The sequence below is a fragment of the Gracilinanus agilis genome, chromosome 4 (genome assembly GCF_016433145.1).
Source record: "Gracilinanus agilis isolate LMUSP501 chromosome 4, AgileGrace, whole genome shotgun sequence".
Taxonomy (NCBI): Eukaryota; Metazoa; Chordata; class Mammalia; order Didelphimorphia; family Didelphidae; genus Gracilinanus; species Gracilinanus agilis.
In genome coordinates, this window is record NC_058133.1 from 266842331 (window position 1) to 266868496 (window position 26166).

The following is a 26166-nucleotide window of genomic DNA, read 5'->3' on the forward strand; positions in this document are numbered from 1 at the left end:
CCTACTATGTGCCAGACACCATACTAAATGCCTTGCCAAGTATCTCATTTGATCCTCATAACAACCCTGATCAAGGTAAACAGTTATCCCTTGTTAGAGTTAGGAAACAGGTTAAGTGACTTGCCAAGGAGTCAACAGCTAATAAGCATTTGAAGGCTGGATTTGAACTCAGATCTTCTTGACTCCATTCCTAGTACCTTATGTACTTTACCACAGCTACCTCTAGACTTTCTTCTTTTTATCATCCTTGCCCTTTCGCTGGCTTTAAGATAGAACTTCAGAATGGATTTAATTTGCATAAAAACAAAAATAAACAATTTTGTTTACATCATGATTGGAAACCTTACTTGCTTGTTAAAGGGAACTGTCTTGAAATCCTTAGAAATGAGTCAAGATGTTCCAAAATTTACCTGAGTGGGAAAAAAGACCAAAAGTCATATAAAGATTTTTATTACTAATAAATCTCAATAAATTGTCTCTGTTCTGTCTTTTATTGACATATGTTTACTCTTATATCCTATAGAAAAAGTTTTTTCCTAGCAGGACTCAGTTTTGAGATTCCACAATTACCCTCTACAACCTTGTTGATACTATGAATTGGTTTACCAAGCTATTTTTTCAGAGGTAAAGATAAATTATATCCAACTTAAGTTATCACATATTCTAAGTTAGTTGGTACTAAATTTCAGTTTTGTAGTAATCATATATTATGTCTGTTAACATTTTATTATTTAAGAATATGTGTATATTTACCTTTTCATTTATCTCAGATTATAAATTATCTAAAGAGAAAATCGTTTTATTTTTCTTCTGTAACTTCCTGTAGGACTTAAGTACAATGTTTTAACACTGGAAGCATAATCGAGGTTAACTTCCAAGCTGGAGTAGAAGTTTTAAGTTTAGAGAAGTTAAATAAAGTGAAGAGTGGATAGTTTTTGTTTAGCATAGTTAGTAACCCTCATAAAATTAGTCCATTTGGAACTAGTTATTTATGTGTGTGAGTGTATCAGTGTATCCAAATTATTTTCCATCATAATCCAACATTTCCTCACGGTGTGAAGAAACCCTGAATTCTCCAAGGCATTTGCCAGCATTAGAGTTGAGAAGCTCCAGAGAAAGGCTTTGGATTATTGCTACCCAAAAAAACAATTTAGGGTTTAGGCCTAGCCTAGCTAAATTTGAAAAGACCCATCAACAGAAAGGTGGCCCCTGTGATTTTTTTTTTTAACTAGAGCAACTTTAAAAACTTTAAAAAAAGTTTTTTTAAAAAGAGTTTTTAAAAACTTTAACTAATTGAGATTGGCTTTGATAAAAGGAGTGGTTGGACACATGACTGAAAATGCACCTTTGTTGAAACAACAGTGTGTCCAAAAGGGTAAAGAGTATGAACCTTAGTGGTTCGTAGTAGATTTTCTGGAAGACAGGAAGGAATATCTCTGAGGAAACATTGTCATTATTTATTCATTTTTACATTAGTCTTATCTGCCTTGCATTTCCACTGCTGTAGAAGAAATCAAGTAAGACATATGCTATCAGATAATGGTAACATTTCTTGCTTGATTTAATTAAAATTATTGGATATGCTTATGTCTATAATTAAATCTTCAATTCCGGAGAAGGGATAAAGCTTTTGTCTAGAGCATGAATACTAAAAGAGACTTTTTAGAAATCAAGGAACTTTGGAATCTTAGATACATTTTGGCCTTGATTATGGGACCTTCGATTTCCCACTTATAAAAACCTATATACTCTTAGAATTATAAAGCTTTTGAGGTGGAGTGATCTAGCTCAACCTCCTGTCTAATGGAAGAATATTTTGTACTGTATTCCTGATAGATATTCATCTAGCCTCTTTTGAATTACCACTAAGTGACAGGGATCTGACTAACTCCTGAGGTACGCCATTCCATTGTTGGAAAATTTTTTGCCATTTGTGATTATTTTTTAATAGGTATGTCAAGCTTCCTTCACTTGTTGTGATAAATTTGGGTCCTTTAAAGCCATGCCAGCAAATATGCCTTATATATTTTCTTTCCTTCTAATTTCTGTTAACTAGCCCCTGATTCTCCCCTCTGGAAGCAAGAAGAATGAGTCTATTTCTTCTTCCACATTTATAGCCTTTCAAATAATTGAGTAGAGCAGTCATATCTTTGTTTTTACTATCTTACATGCCTAAATTTCTTAATCAAGCTAAATATTTCTACTTTCTTCAACCATTCTTCACATTTGCATGATTGTACATCTTTTCACCATCTTGTTTTCTCTTCCCAAGAAATTTTTAGGTTTTCAGCACATCTCCCAAAATGAACATCTAGGTATGGTCTGACAAACACAGGGAGAAAAAGGGAATTAGTCTTCATTAGCTGTTTTGGGAACTCAGAATCACATCACAGTTGTTACAGTCAACTAAAACCCTTAGGTCTTTTTCTTTTATTCTTTATTCTCTTTCTTTTTATTATGAACTTGACAGAACAAGCAAGATCATTTCCAGATACAAATAATAACAAGAATTATATATGAAATTATATTTAAATTTGTGAATGTATTTTTTGTGTTTTAAGAATATAATAAATTTAGCACTATAATTTCAATACCATCCTCCTTGTTACTTTCCTCTGAACTTCTTCTTTCTCTTCTCTTCTTTGTGTTTTAGATCTTTTTGCTCTTTTTCTTTTTGGCATCTCCTTTAATACCCATACTCCTTTCCAGCCCCACCTTATGACCTCACTTGAAACAAGTATGGTCAAGGAAAATAGAGCTAAATAATGATCATTTCAAAAAATACATACCAAGATGTTTTCTTTTACATTTTTGTAGTTATTGCTTATATTGGTTTCTTGATTCTGCTCATTTTACTCTTCATCACTTCACATGAGTCCCCAGGTTTCTCTGAAGGCTTCCTTTTGCATTGTTTATTACAGCACAATATTCCATGATATTCAAACACTACAATTTACTCATCCATTCCCCAGTTAATTGGCCACCTCCTTTGTTCCCAATTCTTTACTACCACAAAGACTGTTGATAGAAATGTTTTTGTACTCATAAGTCCTTTCACTCCTTTATGGATCTCTTTCAGGTATATCTAGTAATGTGGTATCACTAGGTCGGGGAGAGTATGAACAGTTTAGTGACTTTTTTAGTATGATTCTAAATTGTTTTCCAGATTAGTTAGATCCATTCATAACTTCACCAACCTTGAAAGAGTATGTTTTAACTTTACATTGCCTCTTCAACAATTATTATTTTCCCTTTATTTGCCATTTTTGCCCATCTGATAGATACAAAGTAAACCCTCAAAACTGTTTTATTTTGTGATTCTCGCAAATTTTTAAGGAGCATTTTTAATATAATCATTGGCAGTTGGCTTTCTTTTGAGGACTATTTATATCCTTTGACCATTTGACTATAGGGGAATGGTTATTTCCTATATATATATTGTAATTATTCTCTTTATAATCTTGCAACATTCACTTTAGGGATGTGAGGGGAAAGAGTTCATCTCTCACTGACTTTGTTGTAGTCACTGTTTTATTATTTTTTCAACTCTGCTTATATTACTCTACTTTAGTTCATATAAGTTTTCCTGTGCTTCTCTGTATTTATCTTCATCATTTCTTACAGTACAATAATATTGGCACTTTACATTTTTGTAAATAGTCTTCCATTTCATTTAGTTGTTGGGCAAAATGTTTTGAGTTTCAGAATTTCAGATTTCTCTGTGTGTATTTGTGTGTGTTTTGTTTGTTTGTTTGTTTAACTTAATACTTTTGGAAAATGGCTAAGTAAATTGTGAGACATCTCTAACTCTGCTATAATTTGCTCGTCTATTCCAAGAAATGATGACTGAAGAATTTGGAGACCCTAGGAAAACTTAAATGAACTGATGTAGTGTAAAATAAACACAACTAGGGAAACACAATACACACACCATGGCCACAATAAAGAAAGAAAAAGAAACCAAAACTCAGCAATGTGTAGTTGGAATGATAAAGCTTGCCTTTCCAACACAACCACCCTCCCCGAGTCCCAAAAGGTGAAGTCTCTGGGGATACAGTACTGGACTCTGGAGTTAAGAAGAGCTGAATCCAAATCCTGTTTCAGACACTTATTCACTAGTTGTGTGGCATGGGGCAAGTCAGTTTCCTCAGGCTATAAAATGGGTGTGATAATAGTGATAATGATAATAGTAAATCTATAAGGTGGTTAGCATAGTGCCTGACATCTAGTAGGAACCTAATAAGTACTTCCTTCCTTCTTCCTTCCTCCCTCCCTCCCTTCCTTCCTTTTTCTCAGAAGATGTTGAAAATATATACCAAATACATAAATTTGCTGTTAGACTTTGTTGACATGGATAATTTTGCTAACCTGCTTTTTCTTAAACTTGCACCAAGACTTTTTTTTTTTGAAGTAAGTTGGCATGAAAACATCCCCCCTCCAAATGATAAAATTTAAATTATTTTCAAAGATTGGTATCATCTAGTTAGGCTATATATATCACAAAGGGATTCAACTACCTGATCTCTTCCTAACTCCAAGTTACCGTAATTCTACAAAATCTTCCATCTTGCTGGACATTCCCACAACAATAAATCATTTCTATTTTGTCCTAATTTTATCCTTATTCGAATGTTCTCAGATTGTGTTTTTCTCCTTCCTATTCTTTCCCAGGTTGAGAGTTTTCTACATAGACGTGTGCATCTTCTTGACATATAGAGTATTATTTGATCTTTCCTGTTGGATCTGTTTCTTTTGAACAAAGTGTTCCTATTTTGTTTCTTTCCAGTGATGTAGCTGTTGCTAGAGTTGAAGTCTAGAGGCAAATTCATTCCCAGTGATGACCTTGTTGCCATTCCTGCTGCTTCTTTTTTGAAATCTTAACCATGTGAACTTTGACATTCAGGGCCCTCCATGGCTTACCCATTCTATTTCTCTACTCTTCTTTCACAGATCTTCTACTCTGTGCAAATTACTCTGTTCACTACCACCAGAATAGAACTACTTTCTTACACTTGCCTCTCTGCTATTTTCTACTTTGGGGACCTGTATTGTTGACTCGTTAAAAGAAATTTCTTTTTGCTATTAAGGCCTAGAATTCAGAACTCTCCTTTACACCAACCCATCCTTTCCTATAAGCCTTTTGTTCTCACTCATGTACAGACTGTCTACTGCTCCTTTTCATTGCCTGGTTCATTACTACCACAGAGAATCTTCTGCCCTGAGGGTTCTTGTCGTGTTTGGTGACTCTTCCCCAGGTCTGCCATTTAAGGTATCTCTCTCACCTTGGACTGTCCCCTCTTTCTCCTTGCTTAACCCATTGCCTCCTAAAAGGATAACTACCTGACCCTGTTCCTTGCTTTCTAGATTCTCCTCCATTAGAATATAAGCTTCTTGAGGATAGGGACTATGATGTTTGCTTGACTCCCCAGTGATTTACACAGGACCTGGCACATAATGAGTACTTAATAATTGCTCTGTCTACTCACATCATGCTGATCCTTATTCCCATCTCCCACAGTACCTCCTTTCCTGCTGTCTTTGGTTACCAGAAATCCCTCATTCCTCCTCCACCCCCCACCCCCTTTTATATTTTTTGCCTATAACCAATTTACATTCTTCCTCAAAGGCTCAACTCAAGTCTTAGTACCTCCATGAAAACTTCATTCAACCTATATTGAGCTTACCCTTAATTGTTTCCTTGTGTGTATAATATTATTGTATAATAACACATGCCACTCTGTAAAGAATGTTAAATTTTACTTTTTTCCATTTCCTTGTTGATTTGTATGAGCACTGTTTAACTATCTAGATTTGTTTCTCTTGGGGACAGGAACTATGTTCTTGTCATCTTTGTATCTTAATTAGTACCTAAGGCACTATGGGATATTTTATAATATTGATTTAACTTGCATATTTTGGCCCTCTACCTCTTTTGACCTTTATAGATCTGTGCCTTTAACTTCCTTCAGAACATGCGTTTAATCAACATCTCTTCAAGATTTAGTCTATTTGTACAGTTTTAATTTGCAGTTTATTTCTAGGTTAAGTCTCCTATGTACTCTTCAACTTTTTCCTATTTCTGTATATATATGGGTTCTGTTTCCTCAGCTGGTTTATAAAATACTTAAAGGTAGTTAGTATCTCCCCTTCACTGTACCTCTCCTTTTTCCCCACCTCCATCTCCAATACCACTACAACACAAAGCAATTGCTCAGTAATGCTCTCTTCCCCTCTGCCAGACTGATAGCACAGTAATGTACCTGAATCCTTGACCTCTTAGATTAGATTTCTATAGCTCCTTTCCTTTGAAGAGATCTATATTAGTGAAGTTCTCTTTCTACTTCCAAAAAGCTCTTTCAACCTCAGCACCTTAAAGATAGTATAGCCACACAAAAGCTATTTTCCCCTGATGGCAATGCCCTTCAGATGCAGACACTGAATGGGAGGAAAAACAGCTACTTTTCAGTCCATTTTACAGCTTCCTCCTGATGCCAACAGTAATCTCAGATCATCAAGTAGCAACCAAGAGTAGGGCAGCAAACAAGTGTTATTTGGGTGGATCTATGCTCTTTTTGGCATTCAGTTCTATCTAATGAAGCGTCCTAGTTGAATAGATAACTTGCCCTGGAATGTTTAAGAAGACCTATGTAGACATTATATAGCAAGAGTGCTCAGATGTTGTGGACAAAACTCAGGCTTACAGAGAGAGAATACCATCTGCCCCCCAAACACAAAAGTTGCCTGATGTCAACCCATAGACAGTGTCACATGCCCAGACAAAGTCGAATTGCCCAATCTTAGCCATGTTACTAAGGAGCTAATTCTAATGGAGGGCACAATGACTATTTGTATACAGTCCCCCTTCCTTCCCCTCTCATTCCCTGTTCCCCTGCTCACCCACCCCCACCCACCCAAGAAAAAGTCAGAAGAGACATCATTTATTTATAAGATGTGATAACAGATATTCGTTTATGTTCCTCTGAATGATGCAAAAATCAGGTAGGTTCTCTTTAAGTCTGGGTCAGCTGAGTTAATGAGATCATAGGTTCTGTCTCTATAATACAAAGAAGAAAGAAGTCGAGTCAATCTTCTGGGTAATTAAGTGGGGAGAGAGGAAGAAACCTGGCTTGGTGGGAGAAGGAAAGGAGGAATAGGTCAGATAAAGTAGTTAGTTAGTTAGTTAGTTAGTTAGTTAGTTAGAACTACACAGTTTTCCATTATCACTTTGTCTATACAGACTGTTCTGCTTTATGTAAGTGGATATTTCCATAAATATCTACATGAAGAAATTTTTCATGACGAGAATTTGCCTATGAAAGTGGCAACAGGAGGGAGGGAATTAGGAAGAGTGCCATGCACCCATGGAAGATGGGGATGGATTGGGGTTGGGAAAGAGAAGCAAGAACAGAAGGAGAAACACCTGGGAGACAGACATGTAGGGGCTGGACATGGACAGAAACAGGAAAAAGTGGGTGACATGCCCAGGATGGAGGCAGATACTCGGGGGCTGGATTTGTGGGAAAGAGGACTGAGTGGGGCAAAAGGTCTCCTCTCTGAGCATCTCTGTTCTGCTTTCACTTGGAGGGGTCTTCCTTCCTTCCTCTCTCTTTCTCTCTTTAAGTGCACAGTGTAATATATTTTGAAGTTCATGGCAGGGGGCGGAGTTGGAATATGGATTTCTTTCAGAATTTTTGAATTGTTGACCTAAAGTCAACATAAAATAAGAACTATCAACATAAAACCAGAGTCTAGGATAGTGATAGCGAACCTTTTAGAGATGGAGTGCTGGGCCACCACCATCGCACATATCTCTCTCTCTCTCTCTCTCTCTCTCTCTCTCTCTCTCTCTCTCTCTCTCTCTCTCTCTCTCTCCCCACCCCCCTTTACCCCACACAGGGGAGGGAGGAAGAGCACACTCCCATTGGGCTTCTAGGTGGTGATGTGAGGAATGTCCTCAGACACATAGAGACAAACTTTGGTGGGTGACTGTAGGCATGCCCAAGGAAAGGGCTCTGCATGCCCTTTTTGGCATATGGTGCCATAGGTTTACCATCACAGATCTAGGATATAAACTGCTTATTCTTCTTGTGGTTGCAGGTATCCTTCCCTTATAGCCTGCCACAGATGACAGACAGTATGACCAAGTATTACTAACCCACATAAATATTTTGTTCCTACCCTAGTCTTCAATATTAGAATATTACATTGCAATTTAGGAATTCCCAAACAGGACGCTATCCTTTTTTTAAACATTACCTTCTGTCTTGGAGTCAATACTGTGTATTGACTCCAAGGCAGAAGAATAGTAAGGATAGGCAAGTCACTTGTCCAGGGTCACACAGCTGAGAAGTGGCTGAGTCCAGATTTGAACCTAGGACCTCCCGTCTCTAAGCCTGACTCTCATTCCACTGAGCTACCCAGCTGCCCCCCAGGACACTGTGCTTTGCTTTTGAGAACAATCAATAAATTCCCCAGCCTGAAAGATCACTGGTGGGGCTAAGCATTGCCTCAGGGTGGCCTGTTCCTAGCAGGAATGAGACCAAATAGATTTATTATCTATAGAGAACATAGTGGAAACAAGTATTAAGAAAAAAAATTAAAGAAATGTGCATAGACAAGTGTTGGAATAATGTTTAGGATTTAGAGCTAGAAGGTGCAATTAACCATCTTTGTTTTATAAATTGGCATGGGAGAACAGAATCAAGATCCAAAAAGATCTTGACAGGCTGAACATATTATAATTAGTCAAATATCTTGAAATTCAGTAGGAATAAATGTTTCATCTTCTACTTTGGCTTAAAAAAAAAAAAAAACAGTTCTAGAAGTCCATGACCGGCAAGATATACATGGTAGTAGTGTATCTGAAAAAGTTTTAGTGACCAGTCTTGTTTCCTGCACACTTAAGGGCCATGGGACTTTTCATGCATGTTGTCTCCTCCATTAGGATGGGAGCTTCTAGAGGTCAGGGACTTGTCTTACTTTTCTGCTTGTGTCCCAGCCCTTTAGCCCAGTGTTATGCACACACAAGCACTTACTAGGAACTGTCTTCATTTGTCTCTTCCCTTTTACCCAGGGTTCAGATGTAAGTAATAAATGTGCTTTCTCCAGGTTAGGGGATTCTCTTTCCCCTCACCACTCCAACCCATGCCTAATACTTATGAATTTGATCAAGTCTCCTAGGAACTACCTGGTCCTTCTCTCTCCCCACCCCAGTCTTTTACTACATTAGTAGTTCCCCCAAACATGAAGCAGTAATCAAATCTTAGGCAGGTAAACTTCTGTGCCTTCAGTCTGGGGACTCCCCAATATCACTTAATTCTACCAAATAACATTTGATTTTTTCTAAAAAGTACCATTCCCTCTGCTTCCTCAGTGAAATTCAGCTGTAGCTCAGAAACCTGTCTTTTTGGATTGGGGAGGAAGCATTTCAATAGGCCCAGACAGCCTAGGAACAGGGATTTCTTCAGGCCCTTGTCCTACCACTAGAAGTGAAAAGCTAAATATTATGGAACTTCAAAGCATGGATTTAGGAACACCAGGGAGAAAAGGATTCTGAAGTAGCTTTCTAGAATATTGTATTCCAAATTAATTTTATGAATACCTTTCTGCCTTCTCTAAAATTTCAATCAAAAACTCAAAGTAAGCTTGATATTGGTAGAGTGCACCAAAACCTTGTTTGTTTTGCAAAATCTCTAGTCTAAAAACCTTCCCTTCATCCTGTCTCTAATGACTTCCAGCTTTACTCTCTCCAGGAAAATAGACACAAGACACTTTGAAACACAAGCAATACGTGCTTAAACTTGGAAACACAAATCCTTTGGCTCTATGTCTAAGAGGCTTACAGAATTCCTAACCATACCTGTTAGGGATCCCCCACAGTATCTGAGAAGCAGTTTTTCTGTCCTTAGAAAACTTCCCCTGTCCCCTGAAACTACACTTTCTGTTCTGCCTTATGTCTTCTCCAAATTATTTGAATCAATCAAGTTTCCCTAAAAATGTGTGTCTTGTGATCAGGAATCTTTTGTCACCTTTCTCTTGATCATGTATTTACACAGTCATCAAGATAGATGTTTATGGTACTGGCAAGCAAGTTGTTAAACCTATATACCCACAGCATGGTCACAAAAATGAAGCTCCTACTTCAGTTCTAGTTCAGAAAAGGTTCCCCAGGGTAAGAAAATAAGCTAAGAAAGGTTAGGAGGGAAGAGGAGTACCCTAGGCGAAAGAGGGCTGAAGGACAAGAAAGGAAAGGGAAAGAAGGGAAAGTAGATGTGTCTGAGTGAGAGCAAGGGAAAGGGAACATGAGAATTAAAATGTCCCTGTCCTGACACCACCACCACTCCATGTAGGTTCTGCTTCTAATGGGCAAATTGGTAGAGAAGAATCCTGTGCTGTCTTAAGATAATAACAATGTTAGAGCTGGAAAGGAACTTTGAGAATAATAGTGATGACCTTAGTGAGGTCAACTGGAATGCCGATGGTCTAGCAAGGGCCAAGCCAGGACCCAAATGTGATAACTTGCCATCTTTCCAGTATATCACACTGCCTCCTATAGAAATGTTTTTGTTTGAAGGGGATGGGCAGATAAAGAAAAGAAATAACCACCTTCACCCAGTTGCTCCTTTCCACCAAACTCCCATTAATTAGCATGCTGAACTCTACGTGGAGGTGATAGCTTTCTTCTTTTTCCCTCCAGGACACAAAAATTTTAGTTTGGCATTTGTAATTTAGTAGTACCCCCCCCCACCCCCAACTCCCATGTCTCTTAGTCATTCTGTGACTTGGGCAGGAATGGGTTTTTAGTGTGAAGAAGGTGCCTTGGTGTGATGGTTTGATCTGCCACAGAAATCCCAGATGAAATATCTGCCCAGAATATATAGCCATACCACCGTACCTGCACCCCTTCCTCTCCCTCCCCCCTACTCCCCAATAACCCAAGGCAACCTCAACCAGGCTCTAGGTGAAGAAAGAAGAATGCTCTTCCATTCAGTCAGAGCTTTGGTGATAGTTTTTTAGGAGCTTGTGCTTGGTTGGAAAAGATAATCTCTTAAAGGGCAATGAAATGCCGAAAGTAAAGTCAAACAAATCTGAGGAAAGTGATGAAAGAATAAGGTCAGCAGAATTGAAGAGCACATCTGTCAGTACAGCCAACCTCCTGGAGCTAGCTTGGTGGTGAAGAGACAGGAGGCCACACTTGAGGGAGCCTCAGCACATCTGGGCTGGCTTGGGGACCAGCCCAGCAGCCACACTGTTGAGCACCTCCTAGCTTTACTCCAGCAAAAACTGATCCTGGCACCAAAGGGTTAATGTTTTCCTCCTCAGCTCCTGGAATGGAATGAACAAAAGAACAAATTATTATTCCTGTGGCAGAAATTGCCTGGAGCCAGTTTCTCTTGGTTTTTAAATATACGTTCATCTCTAGATAAAACAACTTTGCATAAAGTGAACACTCAGTCTCTTTTTCCTTTTTCGTTGGAAAAGGGTTTAAAGGGTTGTCCCAAAGCAGGTATCGTTGCACACTTGTGGTTTCAGCTACCCAGAAGTGAAGAGAGCAAGTAGAGACCAAGGACCAAGGGGATGTCCTTGGGTGACGTGCTTGAGGAGATGTTGCTGGATCTGGAGAAGTGGTCCCCATGGAGGAGAGGGAAGAAGTAATTATAGTGCTGTCTAGAAAGAGACCAGTAAAGGATGTCAGTAGTAGTGGCACATGGTTATACTCTTCTAAAGTGACGTGTATACAAAATGTGTTTGGAGCTCTTCATTAAGCTGGACAATTAAGCTGCACAATTTTATGTCCTTCCACTGCTGTCTACTCTCTCAGAACCGAGTGATGGTAGATGGCAAGGGAATGCGCCAGATCACAGCAGAATCCTTAAAGCTGGAGTTTAAGAGCATTTCACAAGCTCCTTGTATCTGTCTTGTATCACACTGCTTCTTATGCTACCATTTATCTCTTGTTTAACTGGCGTTTTAATTGATTTGGGGGGAAAAAACAGCTGATTGCCTCTGTTTTAGAATCAACTCAGTGTGATTTAGTGGTTTTATTAAAAAGTTGGATTGTATAATAGCTTTTTCTAAAATGCAAATTGTCCTTCCTGCTGGGGGCAGGGGTATGTGGGGGTGGGCAGTGTTCACCATCATTTGATTCTCAATGAGCGGGCTCAAGCCACAGGGAAACCTCTGGTAGAATTTTTCTTATCAGCTAGTTATCTGCCCACCCCAGTAGGATACCATGTCAAATAGCACAAGAAGCCAGGAACCCAGTCCGGTTCTTAGAGTGTAATGACTTTCTCTCTGTATCATGCAAAGCCAAGGATGGAGCCGAATGTAAAGTAGACAGGCTTTATTCCCGGAGCACCTGCAGCTGCTTTGCCTGTGCCATAGGCCTGATGAAATAAAACACATTAAGATCCTTTAATACATTTCTGTGCTACAAATTCTGCCTTGAGCATTGGGTCAGCAGCTACAGTGTAATCTAGGGATTGCTGCTGGTGGGTATATAAATGGCTCCTGCTTTCCAACAAGCTTTCCTGTGACCACCTGCTGTTCCCAACATGTACTTACAAATGAGCTATGAGGTCAGTTAGCTGTCCTGAGCTATAAGGAACCTTTATCTTGCTTGGAGAGATGTGATTCTTTTCTGAAATAAGCTTATTGGGTCATTCAGACATGTTGAGCTAGATTTTTGCATTTGTAGGTTGCTTTGTGGTTTGAGTTCTTTCTTCCCTTCTTTCCTCCCCCTCCCCTCTTCTCTTTTTCCCCTCCTCCTTAATGAGCCAAGGTTGAAAAGGATTAATATGGTTTTCCTTAAACAAAAATTGCTCCCCCTTGCTAGAGGCCTTCCTCTAAACAAGAATGAGATGCTCCTAGATCAGTAGTTCCTTTGCCCATATTCTGATACTCCAGTGAGTAGATAGAGGTAAGTGAATACCAGATCATCTGGAGCTAAATCTTGCCTTAAAACAAAGGTCTTTAGTTTTATTAAAAGGGCCACTTTTAAGAAAACTCCAAATGAAGTATCTGCAAAGAAACACGTGCCTAATGAATTTAAACCCCAAAATGGCAGCAACCATGGAGTTCTAGTAGTGCCAAACAATGCCTTCTTACTCAAAAATAAAGCTGGCAAACAAAATTTCTGCAAAGTCAAGAGCTCAGGGTGATTTTAACTTCCATTTACTCTCCACAAGGGATTTCTGACTCCCAATCCTAGTATCGGGTGACAAAGTCTGAAGAGAAAGGGTCAGTTAAGCATTTTGTGTTAAATTGCTGGTCTTCAAAAGGTTCCTGTCTTAACTGAGAGCCAACTGCCTGTGACCAAAGGATCACAATGGTATGGCAGAGAGTCTCCATAGCCAGGACTCCAGCACCAAAGCAGAGATTTCAGAGCACTCGACCACAATCGTAGAATCAGCCAATACAAACGGAGCTAAAAGAGAATTTATAGGGAATATCTGGACAACAGCGTCATTGTGCTTAGTAATAATTCGATGTATTTATTATTATAATATTATAATACAACTTGTAATTATAATATTATAATATTAGTATTAGAATAGAGACTTGAGCTTAGTCTTCTCAGGTATTTTCTAATCACATTGTGGTTGAAGACAGGTGGGTGGGTGCTAGAGGCAACTCTAATGGCAGCCTGACTCTCTTTGTTCAGGATTGCTGCTGGGACTAAGAGACACTAAACAATAACCCATGTTGTTGGAAAACACTCATAGATACTATTTCTTTCATAATGGCTGTGTCTGTGGTTGGTGATATGTGGGAAAGAGAGGGCTAAGGGCACTCTCTTCTCTGTCTTTGAGGAAAGTTTTAGCACCCATTCTCATTGTGCTTACACTCTAGCAACTTTCTCCTGAAGATCCAAGGGATTCCTGTCCTCCAGAGGAGTTTTGTCCTTTCTGTTCTTTTTTCTGACCTGCTCTTAGTTCTTGGTAGCCAACTAAAATTAGTCTGATAGAAGATGACAAGAAGCAGGCAAGGACAGGAACACCCAGCTTCCCTCATTTTATACCCATTCTTGTAGGTTTTTCCTAATCCTGTCGTGTGTTTCACAGCCCATACCAAGTAGAGCATATACAGTCTTTCCTTTTGCATTTTGTTTTTGTGACCACTGAATCAAAATCAGAACAGTGCACAGGGTTTTTGGGGTTTTTTTTCCAGACTAAGGAAGCAAGAAATATTGTTACAGTTTTTATAGTACTTACAACAAGGTGCTGGGTACTGTGTTATCTTCTGCTAATGATGGCATTTGTGAGGTTTATTTCCAAGTGTGTGCCAGCAAAGAGAAAAGCATTCAATACCTACTCCCCTTTGTCAACGGAAGGGAGATTTTGCTATGGAAAGGGCCATCCAGATTTTAAGTGTTTCAAATGTTTGCCTTAAAAACTGTAGGTCAGGGGGCAGCTTAGGTGGCTCAGTGGATTGAGAGCCAGGCCTAGAGATGGGAGATCCTAAGTCCAAATCTGGCCTCAGACATTCCTTTAGCTGTGTGACCCTGGGCAAGTCTCTTGACCCCCATTGCCTAGCCCAGTGATGGCGAACCTATGACACGCATGTTAGCACTGACACGTGTAGCCATTTTCAATAACATTTTAAATTTTCAGTGGCCATGTACAGAGAAGTATGGGGCTGCATGCTGAAGATAAAACATTTGCTATAGTGTTGTAATGTAGCCACTCTGCACTATAGATGACAATTCCACCTATATTAATTTACCAATTTTGTTTTATTAAATACAGTTATATATTACAATTATACATTTTGTTATTTAAACTATAAATATCACAAAATTATGGTGTTTTTTTCTCGAAGTGACACACCATCTGAATTATGCTCAGTTTTTTGACACACCAAGCTCGAAAGGTTGCCCATCATTGGCCTAGTCCTTACTGCTCTTCTGCCTTGGAACCAATACATAGTATTGATTCCAAGATGTAAGGTAAGGGTTTAAAAAAAAACAAACTGTAGGTCAAGTTAGATTTTTGTGTTCATACCAAATGAACATTTTTATAATTGCTTCAAGTCAAACAATTATTAGTCTTGGAAGAATGAACCACAGTGTAATTCTTCTACACATTTAATTTTAGAGCAGCTTGAGGTATTATTTCCAGGTACTGGTTTAGTGCTTCTCCAGAGTCTGCTAAATCCAAGGGGGAAACAAGGGTTCATTTAGGATAAGGAGTCTCACAGTCTTTGGGCAGGGTTGATTCCACTATGCATGACAAGATTTTCACTCTTCATATCCATATGCCTTTTTCTTCCCTCTTTCAGAAGCATCTGCCCTTGAATGTGGAATCTAATTCAGGAATTTCTGACCTCCCCTCCTAGTGGTTTGAACAGAACCTTAATTTTCATTTTCTTCTTTAACGTGGGAACCTTTATGTGTAAAGGCTTCCTATGACCTCTCTCTTAAATCTAAGATTCTAAACCATATGTGAATAAGAAACCTAGGGACCCAAGCCCTTTCAGCCAAGCTAGGTCATAGCCCATACCAAGTGAAGCAGACATTCTTTCCTTTTTCAAATCCGCTTCCTGAACTGGCCAATCTTTGGAAGAATAACAGAGGAATTGTTTGTTTGTTTGTTTTTTTAATTTTTTTTTTTAACCCTTGTACTTTGGTGTATTGTCTCATAGGTGGAAGAGTGGTAAGGGTGGGCAATGGGGGTCAGGTGACCTGCCCAGGGTCACACAGCTGGGAAGTGGTTGAGGCCGGGTTTGAACCTAGGACCTCCTGTCTCTAGGCCTGACTCTTACTCCACTGAGCTACCCAGCTGCACCCAGAGGAATTGTTTTGAAGTACCTTGTATCTTGTGGCATCTCCTCCTCAACAATTGCTTTGTTCAACTTTTTGTTCCCCACTCAGCCTCATTTGAATGTTCTGCCCTTGCTCTGAAAGCCTTTTGAATATTGGTCCCTAAAATGTCAATTCATAAAGATGTGGTGTACATGGTGTGCCTTTGGCCCTAGATACCATCTTTTAGCTACATTTGAACATTTTGCTTTTATGCCAAAAACTTAGAATCACTCTTAAAATAGTAACAAAGGAGAGTATCCAGATATTTCTTGAGCTTTCTCATGCAGTTTCACCCAAAATAGATCATAGGTTTGTGCTGTTCAACCTAAAACATGACTCTTCTTTTTTTTTTTTTTTTTTCTGGGACTTCAGGATCAGGATCTCTTAAGTCTTTTTGTCCAAAAAAACATTCTTGAGTGTGTTTAACAGGGCTGGCTGCTGCAGGTGTGGGTTGGGAAGCAGAAATTAGACAGGACAGCTGTGGTAAGAGCAATTTTGTGAAGTTAGACCTCATTCTATGAGTCGATGGAAACCAGGGTTTCTGAACCAGCACTTTCTTTTCTCTCCTCTCCTCTCCTCTCCTCTCCTTTTAAAACCTTACCTTCTGTCTTAGAATCAATACTGTGTTTTGGTTCCAAGGCAGAAGACTGGTAAGAGCTAGGCAATGGGGGTCAAGTGACTTACCCAGGGTCACACAGCTGGGAAGTGTCTGAGGCCAAATTTGAACCCAGGACCTCCCATCTCTAGGCCTGGCTCTCAATCGACTGAACTACCCAGCTGCCCCCAGAACCAACACTTTCAATCTCTCTTTAAAGTCTAAGTATTGGGCATTTTTCCTTTGCTGTTTTAACTTAATATTGATTCTTAACTTTTTGGGAACTGGGACATGCTGTCAGCACCACAACATTCCCCTTCTCCCACCCCAGAAAAGTATTGTTAGCCAGTTTGTTATATGAACAAGAGCACTAGATCTTTCCTGTCTTTGGATTTTAGAATGGTTTTTATTATTTTGTCATTAAATTTTCATTTCTGTAAAGCCAATATGATATAGGGAAAAGATCACTAGATTGAAGCCTAAATTCTAGTCCTCAGTTTGCAGATAACTTGGCCTATGACCTTAGACAAATTTCTCCCTTTTCTGGGCCTCATTTTTCTCATCTGTAAAATAAAGTGGATCTCCAAGGTCTCTCCTAACCCCTACAAGTCTGAGATATTCTAAGTGAAAATGAACTTAAGTTTATTTTTTATTTGAGTACATTATCTTCTCCCCACCCCCCAAAAAAAGCCAACCCACCATAAGTCTAGGTAGCCCATTAAATGAACCAATTCTGGTATTGCTTTGAGTTTTCTCCCTGTTCAGGCCTCTTCATTCTGTCTGTCTATGAGAGCTAAGGGCCCTGGCCCTGACAGCTTTTAGTAATCAGTGGCATTAGAGGGAACGTGTAAGCTGCCTAGCAAAAGATCAAGGCAGCAGAAAATACTCCCCTTCTATGGATTTTAGATTGGTTTTTTTTTATCATTTTAAGTTAATAACATGCTGCCCTCCTACCAACATGAACCATCTTTCTTTTCATTGTCATCTTGACCTCCAGAGTGCAATATGAGGAGAATTGAAAGTTCATGACACTTCCCATGGTTTTAGAATCAGATCTTTGGGCAATGGAAAGAATACCAAAGGCTTAGTGCTCACTAATCATCCTTACCATCACCTTTGGCCCTAACCCTGGCAAATAGTATGTGATCTAAGACAGATCCTGTAGTACCCATCTAATGTGGAAATGTATTTAGCTGCTGGCCATCTTCAGACTATAATACACTCTCAGCATTTGGGGAAAGTTCCAGGATATTACTTCCTTTCAGTGAATGATCCTAACAGAAGAGGGAATTGAGCTTAATTTATGCCATCTAATAACTTCAGTGCAGTGACTTGGGAAGTTTAACCTTCTAAAACTTCTCTCGGGCTTTTCCCTAGTGAATGGCAATGCATTTATTTTAATTGTCACCAATTTAGCTCCCACCATCTTAACTGTTGTTTTTGCTACTTTTATAAATCAAACCCCAATGTGTAAAAGAGGTGGTGTGGTTTGAGGGAATTACAGTCCTTGTGCATAGAACATCCTGGGTATGTCACAGTCCAGGGGCCACTATTACCAGAGTCTGTAGGTAGTGGGGAAAGGGAGGATCAGCCCAGGCTTTGTGGTCATTTCTTTGGTAGAGGAGGAGTAACTCCTTATTAACGAGCTAATTAAGGTAGCCAGCCTTCTTCCCTCCTATCCTTGACATCTACTCTTCTAGAAGTGTGGGAAGCCAACAACCAGCACTCACCACTCCCTTGAGGATTAGTTCTAGGAAAGGAAAGTGAGGTTGGGGAAGAAAAGGGGGTTGAGCCAGGGAGGATAAAATCTGGCACCTTCTCTCTCCCTCAGCCCACCAATGACTAATGAGGTATTAAACCCAGCCAGGAGCCAAGCTTAATTCCCATTGTAATCTATTTCCTGCTGTTCTTATTAACCTAGCACAATTCATCAAAGGTGGAGAGGGACTCTGGGACCTTCTTGCCTCAATTCTCCTGTTCTCCTAAAGAAGGGGAGGGGAAAAGGAGAAGGGAACAGGTGCTCTTTTCCCCATCCTTCAGATGCTTGGAGCACAAAAAAGCTTCTTCACTAGTGACAAAAATAGGAACCAGCAGTACCTCCCACTTTGAGTCTTTCTCCCCTCCTCTTAACCTCTCCCCCACCCCCAAAAGGCTGTCACCCTGTAGTTTTGTGCAGCGAAAGATGATTTTACTTGTTAGATGAAGTGTGCATAGTGAGGCTGTCATGTTCCACTTTGAAATCCATTAGGACAAAGACAACTGCTATCCGATATCTTCAGTAATAAACTTATCAGTAAATATACCACATAAACTCATTCATCTTAATTTTGCTTTGAGACCAAGTAGGAACTCCTCCTTCTCCAGAGACAAAGGTGGTTGGCAAAGAACAGGACAGGTCAAGATATATTCCTGGTTTTGGGCGAATAGCCCCCACGCCATTTAATACTTTATTCCCCTTCACATGTAGAACATGTGTTTTAGATGTTTTGATGGAACATTAACATTCATTTGACAGGTCAGGTGTGGCTTCACAGAACTTGTCATATAATAAGGTGAATAGCCACCTACTTGGATAATATTATTTTATTAGTATATAAGAAGAGCATGGAGAGAAAAAAGAATTCTCAGTTGAAGGGGAAAGATGGCTTCTAACTGGGCAGCTCATGGAAAACTTTACAGAAGGAATAGCATTTGAACAGAGGCATGAACTCTTTGTGGGGGGGGGGGGGTGAGCAGTGGTAAGGAGGTGGTGGTAGGACCAGAGGAGATATAGTTTTCCTTTGTGGCCAGAATCTCCAATTCATGAGCAAAGAAATATAAAAGGCTATTCAACTAGGGTGGAATGCTATAAATACCAGGCTGAGTGGTTCAGGTTTATTGGATGGTAGGAGAGTTTCTGAAGGATTTTAAAGAGGGGATTAATGTGATCAGAATACTCTGATGACAACCATTTGGCCTAATTCTCTTGCCCAATTCTGCCCTGTTTCTCCCAACCCCCCACTTGTTACAGAAGCTATAAAGTCATCTAGTTCAACCCATACCTGAGAAAAATCTCTACCACACAGCTAATAAGTGGTCATCTTGCCTCTGTTTAAAGACTGTCCGTGACATACTGTTCTACTCGGGGCAGCTCTGATTGTTGGGAGAGGTTTTTATCTTTGTTTGTTTTCCTGACATCAGACTTACATACTTTCTTGCCATCCTTATTCCCCTCCTCTCCTTGACCCACATATATACTCACAAATTCTCATCTGGAAAAGTGTCTTATGAATAAACCATTAAGTATTTATTAAGCACTTACTATGTGCTGGGTACTTTGCCAAGTGTTGGAGATGCAAATTCATGTAAGATAACACTTGACCTCAAGGAGCTTACATTTTTTTTTTAAACCCTTAACTTCTGTGTATTGACTTATAGGTGGAAGAGTGGTAAGGGTAGGCAATGGGGGTCAAGTGACTTGCCCAGGGTCACACAGCTGGGAAGTGTCCGAGGCCAGATTTGAACCTAGGACCTCCCGTCTCTAGGCCTGGCTCTCAATCCACTGAGCTACCCAGCTGCCCCCAGGAGCTTACATTTTAATAGGGAAGGACAACACAAAGGCAGGCTAGGAGTGGGGTGTGGGGACACCATGATTTGGAAATGCCTGGGAAGTGGAGTTGGAGTTGGGGTGATTTTAGGGACAATTTTTTTTAAAGAGATGGCAGCAGGTGGAGCTAAACAGGTTTGGTCTAGAAATTTTTACAGTTCCTCATAATAATTTCCTTATGTCCCTCAAAAGACCTCAGTTGGGAGCACTGCCAATTTAATTGGGGTGGGAGATGGGAACAGAATGTGAGGACAAGCTCCTTTTGAAATGCTTCCTCAGCTTAGGTTTCCTGCCTGTGGAGGAAAGAATCTAGACAAAATTGTCTTCATTCCTGCCCAGAGAAAGAAGTAGAGTCAAAAATCTTTATCTCTTTTTGTCTTTTGACTGTCTTCAGTATGGATTGATTTAATGTGCAAGGCACTCACGCACTCACCCTTCTCTGGAAGGTGTCTTATCTTTAACTGTCTTTTTCAGTTGGCTGCTTTTCTAAAATCCCACCAATCCCTTTCTGTTGTGCTAGACAAACTCTACCTTTTCCTTTTTCTTCCTCACCCATAACAAGTACTCAGTAGGACCACCCTCCTCCAGGGTCTGATTTTCTCCCTGGCTCCCATGGGAATAATGGTTTAGAGTCTAATTGGGACAGCTAGGTGGTGGCACAGTGGATAGAACTGCTAGATATAGTCAGAAAGAGGACTCTTCCTCAGTTCACATCTGGCCTCAGACACTACTTATGTAACCCTGGGCAAGTTACTTACCCGTTTGCCTCCATTTTCTCATCTCTAAAATGAGCTAGAAAAGAAAATGGCAAGTCACTCTTAAGACCGCTCCAAAAAATCCTAAGTGGGGTCATGAAGAGTCAGACAAGACTGAAAATCGACTAGACAATAACAGCCCTGTCTACTTAGGGTGGATCCCCCAGGGAGCATACTCACTTTCTCTTGCAGGGTGCCATTTGAAGGCAGTATGTTTCTTTAATTGGATGATGGAAGCCTAGCCCCTTGGGAATGGTTCTCCCCTCTGTATTTCTTTGTAATACCTTTTCTAACACTTCAAAATAATCCCTTTTCTTATGAAGCCACTTACTCAGTTGTAGTTTTATCACTCCCGACATCCCCTTAAGCCTTTGCTTTGTGGGAGGCAAAATGTAATTTGAGTAATCATATAGATATGTGTTGTTCCCTCCCCTCTCCTGCTTTTTCAGATGGCATGCCCTGAGGTAGATGGCATATCTTATGGTAGACACTACACAGTTTTCCTATGTCAGAGGAAGTGCTTGGTTGACCATGGGGAGAGGGGCACCGAGGTCCAGTGCCTGTGCATTTCCCATCTCACTGCAGTGGCACCTTGTGCCCCTCCACCTTCACCCTGCTGGGTTTGGGTCCTCTTCTCCTGCCTTTGATCTGAGCAAGGTGGTCCTCTGAATCTGGTCCTGAGAATGTGTGATCTTTGGCAGGAAGGTGGAAAGCATTTGAATCTAAAAAGAAAGGAGGCGGATTGCACAATATAGTAATTTCAGAACATGTCTATGCCATGTGGGCCCGTCTCCCTCACCCGTATCCCTGACTCTGAGGACCTCAGCTGGGCTTCGGTGTTGAAGGAGTCATTAATGGCGTGTCTCTAACTCTTCCCCCCACAGGTTATGTGTTTTGTATGTTACATCGCCTCCCTGAGCAGCACGACTGCACGTTTGACCACATGGGCCGCGGCCGAGAGGAAGCCATCCTGAAAATGGTGAAACTGGACCGGAAAGTGGGGAGATCCTGCCAGCGCATTGGGGAGGGCTGCTCCTGAGTGCGAAGCTCGGCAGCCAAACCCTGTTCTTAGTTCACTAATGTTAGCCTTATTTAGGACAGAGTCAGCCAGACACCTTGTACTGGGCACGTTTCAGACTACAGCCAATCCGTTTCCTTTCTTTAGCCAGCCGTCCTGGTACTGTAGTTTAGGGGTTGATGGTGGTTGAAATTGATTTCTGGCTGGTTACGAAGGTGCCTGCTAGCCACTGTATAAAATTAAAACATGAAGAATATTTTTTTTTGAGCATGGCTAGTGGATTTAAAACAAAACAAGCAGATGTCATTGCTGGAGTCAAAACTTACAAAAAAGCCTTAAGCTGAAAATGGTCCAGACGGAGACTTTAAGTAAATAGAGGAGTAGAAGCTGGTATTTAAAACAGTTCCTGAGACGCACATGGCCTTGCCAGAAACTCTGTGTTTAATGTACAGCCTTTTCACCTCTTCACTTATCCTTACTCCCAGCCCCCAGAGCTCCCAGTCAGCCCCTGTGCCAGGGCTATCAAGGTTGCCCACAGGGCTAGAGGCCAGAGTGGCATCCAGGGGAAACTCCTAGGAGGCTGGAAAGGTGGGGGCAGAGGGAGGAGGGTGAAAACTTCTATACCAGACTTAACCTTGGAAAATCTGTCTTATTCACTTGAAGAAGAAAAAAAGAGAAAGCCTTGCTTTGAACCTTAGCTCCACCCTAGACTAGGCCACAGATACATTTTTCTCCCCAGGATCTATAGACTCAATTGGGCTCATGTGGCCTGCTTGGGTCAGTACTGGCCAGGGAAACTGAAACCTGGTTGACTCTTATTTGCCATTTGCTGGGTGCAGGTATCTGATCATTGATTCAATAAGGCTAAATCCCAGCAGCACAGCAGCCATGGGGGATGGCCAGATTCTCCAGGCAATTCTCTGTAGCTAGACTTCACTTTTTGGTGGTAAGGGGCAGGGAGGGAAGAGGGGAGGGCGGGGGAACACATTTCATAGCAGACAAAAGTCAGGAACAGTATTGGGGAACAACCAGGGTGCAGCAGCTACTGGCAGAGTTTATCTCTTCACCTTCAGAGTGTTACCAGGGTAGTTACATGGGCTCATCTGTTTCTGTGCAGCCCCATAGAATAAGGGAAAATCTGTCAAGTGCAGTAGGAAAATATGACACGTATTACTAGAATCAGGAAGGTTTGGCTCTTGGAACTGTTCTAGGCCAGGGGCAGTCTGAGCACACTCACTGAATTGCAAAGGGGTCCCAGCACATCTCCTAACATGGGCACAGGGGTGTTCCGTTGCTTATAGGCCAGGCCTGGGTGATATTGGACTGGATGGCCTAGGAGGCCTAGGAAGGGAAGCAGAGGAGAGGCAATTGTCTTGGTTATTCCCCCCCCCCCCCCAGTTGCAAGAGAATTATCAACTAGGTACTGTAGCAGAAATGTGGAGGAGCTAGAGAGGGATAGGGATGGGATGAAGATGAGGACAAGGACCAGGAATGAGTGAAGGGAGAGATTAGGATCACCTGGAACTTGAAATATTGGGTAAGAGTGAGATGATGGTGCAACTTTAAAACTCTTTTAGTCATGTGAACAATAAGGGTCTCCTTAAAGGGGTTCTTCTCCACACACACACGCACACACGCACGCTGCTTTTTACCCCAGCAACTTAAGTTTTAAAGAGAGGCCAAATGGTATGTTTGCAGATCAACTACACAGAAAGACCTGGGAATTAGATATTTCTTAATCTAAAATATGTGGGGAAATAGGAAATAATGCTCTTTTCCCCTCTTCCTTTACCTCCCACCCACCCCACCCCAAAAAAAAACTCACTAAAAATTCTTCAGCCTTAATATTTTTCATAATAATGATCTCAGCTTCTCATTGTAGTGGAGGGAGGCCTGGTCGATTTGGAACCCCCACACCTGCCACTGTTCTAAAAACAGCCTCAGCACACACTGTCTGTCCATGGGGTTACTGCAACATCCCTTGTCTCTTGCTTGGGATACCCAACTGAGCTCTCCATCTCCTCCCAAGACCCTCCATTCACTGCCCTTTTCCTGTGCACACTTGGCCATTCTTGGGCCCTGCTGGCTAAGAGGTGGCATGGGGGAGACGCTACCTGGGCGAGCAGGCCCTGGTACATTATGGACAATGTTCATTCTACTGACAGTCAAGGTTGGGGCCAGGGGAGGAGGTAGGGCTTGTTCCTCGAAGTATCTGTTCTGTGAAGTTTGTTTGATGTAAGGAAAGCTTAAATTCTTGTAACTTTAAAAGGAAACAAACTCTTTATTTAACCCTTTTGTGTTCTAGATTTACTTACACACGTAGCCTAGAACTCCGTTTTAGTTTAACATTGTGAAATTAAAATAATCTTGTAACTTTATTCCTTTTTCTTCCTCCTGCTGAAAAAAAAAATACCCATTAAACCAATCAGATTAAAGTTTGAATTCCTCTCTATTTCACCAGGTCTCTGGTTGGGTCCCAGGCCTGCCAGGGCCCATCTGGGGAACTGCAAAGCACAGAACCCATGATACCAAGGCAAAGACTTTTTTGTTCTGATAGAGCTTTTTATCCCCCAGCTGACCAATTCAAAATCTCCTTTGTAGGTGTGTCTGGGCCTGCATTTTCTGTAGGATGATCTGGTCCTGGTAAGTCAAGTCTTTACCAGTGACTCTGTTAAAGAGCTCTTACATTTTGTGCCCGCCACCTGAACGCTCATCATTCAGAGTGCCCGCCTTCAAAGGCTCCGGGACATGAAGCCTAGAGATGTGCTCTCCTCCACCTGTCTCCTCTCTAGTTCTGCTCCCAAGTTGGGTGCCCCAAAGAGAGCCTCTCTTCTTTACACTTAGTTGATATTATAATTAAGCCTGGAAATTTGAAAACATTGGAGACTTGTTAGAATTGAGTTCACCTGTGAATTATGAGACATTTCATTTTCCACCAGTTCTCTCTCCTAGGCCAAGAAGCAGTTATTTCACAGAAGAAACATGTGCCCAGCCTTCCCTGCTGGGTGGAGTTTGGGCCAGAAGACAAGGCAGAAAATACCCAGCACGTTTTCTGAGACCAGTCCTTAAAGTTCTTTGAGCTGTGACTGCTCTGTGCCCTGCCCCCAGGGGAGGAAGGGCCCAGGATAGGGCTCCGGGTGCTGCATCAGGACCCAGGAGTTTCCTTGGTCATCCATCAGCGTCTTGCTCTTACTCCCTGAAGGGCCCCAGAAGGCTTCATCTTTATTTAGGCTCTTTGAGGCTTTAGCTAGTGGGACGAGCAGACCAAGACAAGGTGGTGAGGGAGTCAGCTGCCAAAGCTGCTGGGGGGTCTTTTTTTCCCATTATTCTTCCTCACCAACTAATCTCAGGATTGTGACCTGCCTCTGAGCCAAAACCAACTTGGGTAATGACAGAGACACGTCATACCCCACACCCTCACCCTACCCCCCCCAAAAAAAAAAAAAAACTAAACAAAACACAACCCTAAACTAAACATCTTCCCTGTCCTACTTCTCCCAAGGGTTCCGGCTGGCTCATCTGCAGGCCCCAGGGGCAGTCTCCCCCCACCCCCTTGGCCTATCTCCATCAAAAGGCTTCAGCCTGCTGGGCCAAGCAACTGAGTTCTGTCTCAGAACTGACAAGCTCCCTGACTCCAAACATGGGCCGCTTAACCAATGGCAGTCGGCACCAGGGCCTCGAGAGCCTTGAATGACAGCTCAATTGTGAAGACCCCAGCTTGTCCAGCCAGGCCCATCGTCTTTAAGAGAGCTGGATTGCTGGTGGCCCCCTCAGCCCTGGGATAGACACTGGCCAGAGAGGCTGCCCCCACCTCCAAAGGGCATCTCCGGGATAGAGCGGCTCTTTTCCATCAGAATAGTTCCATTTTCATTTCCTTAATGGTAGTGCTCTGGAGGCTGGGAGGCCTGGAGGCCTGGCCAAAGCAGGACTGTCTCCTTTTTAAATTTGTATCCTAAGTGCTAGGCAAAGTGCTTTGCACATAGTAAGGGCTTAATAAATGCTTTTCACTCCTTCAGTTGGTTGCTATGCCTTACCCACTAGTGTAGCCCAGTGGTTAGAGTGCTGGAGAGCACAGTCACTTGTGGGTGTATCAGGGACCAGCCTCTAGCCACAGGGGGCCATTGCCCCTTCCCCCAGGGCCCATTGAGATTTACAGAGCTTGGGAGGGGGGTGGGGAGCAGGGCAGGTGGTGCTGGTGGCTCCAGGAGGCTGAGGTGCTCCTCAGCGCCCCTTTAGGTTTTTGTGTTGCAGCTCCTGATTTCTTCCTCAGCTTGCATAGGGCAAGCGAGGAAAGTGCTAGAATGTGAAGACAAGAGAACTGGATGCAGTTCCACTTCTGTCACTAGAGGCGGGACAGCCGGCCCCTCACTCACAGCTCATTGCTAGGGTCAGAAGGGAAGCACTTTGCAA

At 41.5% G+C, this 26166-nt stretch overlaps 1 protein-coding gene across 1 annotated transcript in view; it reads left to right on the forward strand.

The window, feature by feature from the left end:
* Positions 1-22631, forward strand: part of ZFAND3 (zinc finger AN1-type containing 3) — a 333357-nt gene extending 310726 nt beyond the window's left edge. The window contains exon 6 of the mRNA XM_044674376.1: positions 21623-22631. Coding sequence (XP_044530311.1) covers positions 21623-21777 — 155 coding nt within the window. The 3' untranslated portion in view covers positions 21778-22631. The remainder of the gene's footprint in view (positions 1-21622) is intronic.
* Positions 22632-26166: the final 3535 nt, after the last annotated feature.